This window comes from Triticum urartu, chromosome 5A, assembly GCF_056163025.1.
Source record: "Triticum urartu cultivar PI428250 chromosome 5A, HENAU_Tu73, whole genome shotgun sequence".
Classification (NCBI taxonomy): domain Eukaryota; kingdom Viridiplantae; phylum Streptophyta; class Magnoliopsida; order Poales; family Poaceae; genus Triticum; species Triticum urartu.
In genome coordinates, this window is record NC_141877.1 from 377,711,963 (window position 1) to 377,716,337 (window position 4,375).

Below are 4,375 nucleotides of genomic sequence, written 5' to 3' on the forward strand. Positions count from 1 at the left end.
AACAAGCCCAGAGGGATCAACACTATTTATTTGCAACGGTTCAGCATGAAAAGCTAAAACTCTGTCAGCCACACACCTTAGGAACTTGCAATTTGATGCATCCAAACTTCAACTTCAATCAATCAGCCATCAAATCATGTTCTTCCTCCAGTTTTAGGAACCGGGGAGTTGGTCATTGGAAATCTAGATGAGAGCTGGATCTAACAAGGACAGATGAAAGATAAACAACACAGGTGGTGTTACTTAAACCGCGAGTAGGCTAAATCGACAGGTATAACAACGTCAACCTACGTTCCAACATTAGTGCTGCATAAGATAGCACTTCACCAGAAGTGTTTAATATAACCTACTAAATCAACGATTAATGCTAGCTATCATCTCTACCAAATAACGTCTCGCCCATGCGCCTCACCGCCTTCTCATACTCTGCCTTTTGAAAGTCGCTGAACCTGGAGGTGTCAGCCATCAACAGCTCTGAATACTTCTCATAAAGCGTTGTTTCCTTCTTGTCCTTTGCTTCCTGTTGCTTCAGTTTGGCGAACTCAAGCTTCTCTTTCGAGAGACGGAGCTGCACCTCTGACATCTTCTCCCGATCCTTCATAAGCATGGTCTGAAGATCCACTGCACGTTTGATGTCCTCCTGCACCTCAGACGAACAAGGCAACGCCTTGCCTTTGCGTTTTCGTTTGAGCTTTGTCACCTTGCAACTTTGCGCATCTGTTTTGCTTTCAGGAACATTTTCCCTCACTGCTATCCCATGATCGGGCTTCTTCAAGACTCGTGTATCGTCCTTTTCAGGAAGGTTTCCCATGGCCGTTGCTCCATCATGGTCTAGTGCCTTGTAACCCTGTTTAAGTGTTCCTTTTTCAGGCTCATCTTCTCTCGATACTCCCCCATGTTGCAACTCGCTGGACTTCGAAGTACCAGCCAACAGCTCACTCCCAGGCAGAAACTCATTGTACCACGAAGCAGCAGTCATCAACAGTTCTGGTTGCTTCTCTGATATTAATGCTTCATTGTCCTTTCTTTCTGGCGGCTCTATTCTGGAAGGTTCAAGGTTTTGATCTGCGTGCAGCAGTTGTACCCCTGTCATCTCCCCTGGATTAGTCTTTAGCATGTTCTGAAGATCCAGTGAGCATTGAATATCTTTTTCCACCTCACCTTTACCTTCATATTTCTCCTTCGCAGTGACGCTACCTTCTTCGCTTGTCTCTTTTTCAGGGTCATCCTCAGTATCTTCAGAGGATGACGTGTAGTCCCCAGACTCAGACAGCTTAGCTTTTCTGGAGGACAAAGACAAGATGTAGGATTTCCATTTGGGTTGGTCCCAGACAACTTTCCAGCAGTGGTTATAAGCAAAACGACGTTTTACTTCCTCAAGATACATCGCCCGTGCTTCCGCGTTGAACATCACCCATGTTTTGTCCATCAGCTGCATATTGTCAGACAGGTCACTAGGATATTTTGCCTTGACCTGGCACCAGCAGTCATCGAAGCGGGCAATCTTTGGGATCATCTTATGCCAATGACACCTCAAATGTGCTGGTTCCCTTCTCCTATCTTTAGGGGTGTTGCTGTTGTATGCTGCTATAACATCCGCCCAGTACACGTCATACTTCTTGATCTTTGGGCTATTCAGCCAAATACGTATCTACAGTTCCAGCACAAAGTGGTTCAAAAAACATTTGAATGTCGTAACAACATGAAAAGAAAAGGAGCAAACAAGCTTACCAGCCTTATGTCCTCCTGTTCCGTCCAGTGTAATCGCTTAGCAGTCCGGTCAGGTTCAGCAGTCTCATCATTGACTATATCAATGTCTTGTTCTTCTTGACGAGTTTCCATACATGGGGTGCCTGAATCAGACGCTGATGTGGACGGCATAACTAGAGCAGGTGGTGGAGGCGGCATCCGTGGTGGTAAAGAGTATGGAGCATACTGAGGTTGGACAACAACGTACTGGACATTCGGTGGGTATAGGTGTTGCTGTGGGAATTGGTGGAAAGGGATATTCATGGCATACGGCGGTTGTGAAAGTTGCATATGCTGAGAAAATTGCGGGTGGCAAAAATTCACAGGATTGGGTATTGATGTTGGCTCATTTGGACAATTCTTACGATTTAATGAACCACCAGGTGGGCGTGGACTCATTGTAACAACAGGCAATTGCTCTTCTGCTGAAATATCCAATGTGATCAAATGAGCGGGTGTTGCATGGGGAGGAATGGAAGCCTGAACCAACTAAAGTTTTCCATCACAGGATAAATTGAAACGTACCAAAAGAGATATAAATTTGTAACAGTTGCTTTCTGCCTTCTGGTTTATTACTATGTGGGCCTTGCCTCAAACAGTCAGCAGAAATATGCACACATGATCTCGCTGTACACCACAGCAGTGTAGCAATCCACAGTATAGTGTGTGTTGAAAGGTGTCACGCCCCTGAGAAAACCCATTGTCAAGCAAACATGCCAAATTATGTGAAAAATGTATCGAACTAACAATATATCAGTTCAACCAAACCTCTAAATACATAAAAAAAATGTGGTGCTATCTTCCAAATTAGTGCTTGGAGAACTAGATTAAACTAAACAGCAACTTGGCTGTGAATGTATTCCGGAACACCAAAAATTTCAGATACCATAACAAAAGGATGCAACCTAGAGTACTCAACCTGCAGACTAAAATTACAAGAATTCAACTCGAGAATTATTTTTTCAAATGCAGGAGCTTTCAAAGTCAATAATCATAATTTATATCAGAGTTTCCTGAGTTACCTCAGCCTCAGCACTGCTAAACAGGTACTCATTCCGTAACTTAATATAAGAAGTTTCTTGACACTGTCATAGTGTAAAAAAACGCCTTATATTAAGTTATAGAGAAAGTAACATCTATCTTAATAGAAAGCCACATCATTTTCTTCAATGGAGTTGCAAGTTCCACAATTTCTGATAGCACCTAAAGATCACTCCAAAGTTGCTTATGAGGAAAACTTATTTTGATAGCACCTAAAGATCACCACTTAGTTTTATAGAACTAGAATTTCTCAGAACATTCATTAGCATCTAAATCTCCTTATCTTTTCTCTATTAAGATTTTGTTTACCAACATCACAGTGCTGTCAAGGGGCTGATTCTACCCGCATTCCCAGTCCAATTCAACTCCCACACAAACATCCTGCCGTGAGACACCACCATGCTCTAATGGGCATCCTCCATACCTTCCATGTATCGGTATTACGCGATTGTTTTTAGACAAAGTGGATAGGCTAACTGCTAACCAAACTAGTCATAAAACAGAACTGAGACACATTGTTGCTAGAAGGAATATCGATACCATCATAATTCCAAATCACCAGAACCCGAGATCAAAGTATGATGACTAAAATTCAACACATATAATCTGCAATGAAAATTACTAGCACTAATCCGGTGGAACAAAAAAAATTAACCTTGAACTGGGCATCCAATTGGTCTGTCTCACACGATGAGCCCTACCATCTGACGTATCCGACACCTAACCGTACGAAAATCAACACCGCAACGCAACCAAAGTAATGGTTCTTGTCCATTTCAACCTTGGAGGGAAATCGAGAGGGGGAAAGAGATGTACCGCGGGCAGCGGCAGGGCGCGAAGGGGAAAGTTTGGTCGCTGTTGCTGGATTTGGGATGTCGCCGGACCCGGGGAAGCGGGGCAATACGACGGGAGTGGAGAGCCAGTGCCAGCTCCAGGCCGCAGCTACAGCCGCCGCTGCCGTAGATCGAGGCCGGCGCAGGCCGCGGGGATGGGTCGAGGGTTTTGTTTCTTCGGTTTGCGCAGTTGCGATTTTGGGGGTGCGCCAGGACGGTGACTCGGTGAGTGGGAACTTGGAAAGCAAAACAAGCAATTTTTGGGAGTAAATTACAGGTTTGGTAAATCAATTCGTTGGCGTTTTTTTAACACGGTAAATCGCAGATGTTCAAAAGACGCACAAACACAAACTTTATTCTGATAAGAAACTGAGCCGGCACAACATCGTAAGATTGACGAAATCTTTATGGGTGTATATGCAAAACACTTCAATGAGGTTCTTGTGTATACCAAAGTATGTAACATCTATGGTCCCGCATATAGTCCTGGATACGGTGCTTCGTTCCGCTATTGTCATGGAGCATTGCACACTCGCCCAATGCTTTTTTACAAAACAACTCTTCAAACTTTTCGTAATCCAATCACATGCGAGGCCATCCCACCTTTGTTACTTTGCGATACGGCTCCTCGATCTATCACAAATTCATTCGAGGTCGTGCGAGTTGAAACTCCTATGTCTTTCGAGTCCTAATGTGCTATGTTAAATATTGTGCAACCGTGTTTACTCAATAGTATAAAGAATATTACCATA

The 4,375-nt window shown here is 43.7% G+C and overlaps 1 protein-coding gene across 2 annotated transcripts; it reads right to left on the reverse strand.

Annotated features, from left to right (window-relative positions):
• Nucleotides 1-3,853, reverse strand: LOC125509082 (uncharacterized). Of its 2 annotated transcripts, XM_048673958.2 has the most exons (4): nucleotides 3,607-3,853; nucleotides 2,275-2,436; nucleotides 1,732-2,174; nucleotides 1-1,651 (listed from the first exon to the last, which is right to left on the reverse strand). In XM_048673958.2, the coding sequence occupies exons 3-4, from the start codon at nucleotides 2,146-2,148 to the stop codon at nucleotides 368-370; spliced, it is 1,701 nt and encodes a 566-aa protein (XP_048529915.2). In that variant the 5' UTR covers nucleotides 2,149-2,174; nucleotides 2,275-2,436; nucleotides 3,607-3,853; the 3' UTR covers nucleotides 1-367. The 2 variants fall into 2 exon arrangements, with proteins under 2 accessions (XP_048529915.2, XP_087382232.1); XM_087526106.1 differs by having other exon boundaries at nucleotides 1,732-2,436.
• Nucleotides 3,854-4,375: the final 522 nt, after the last annotated feature.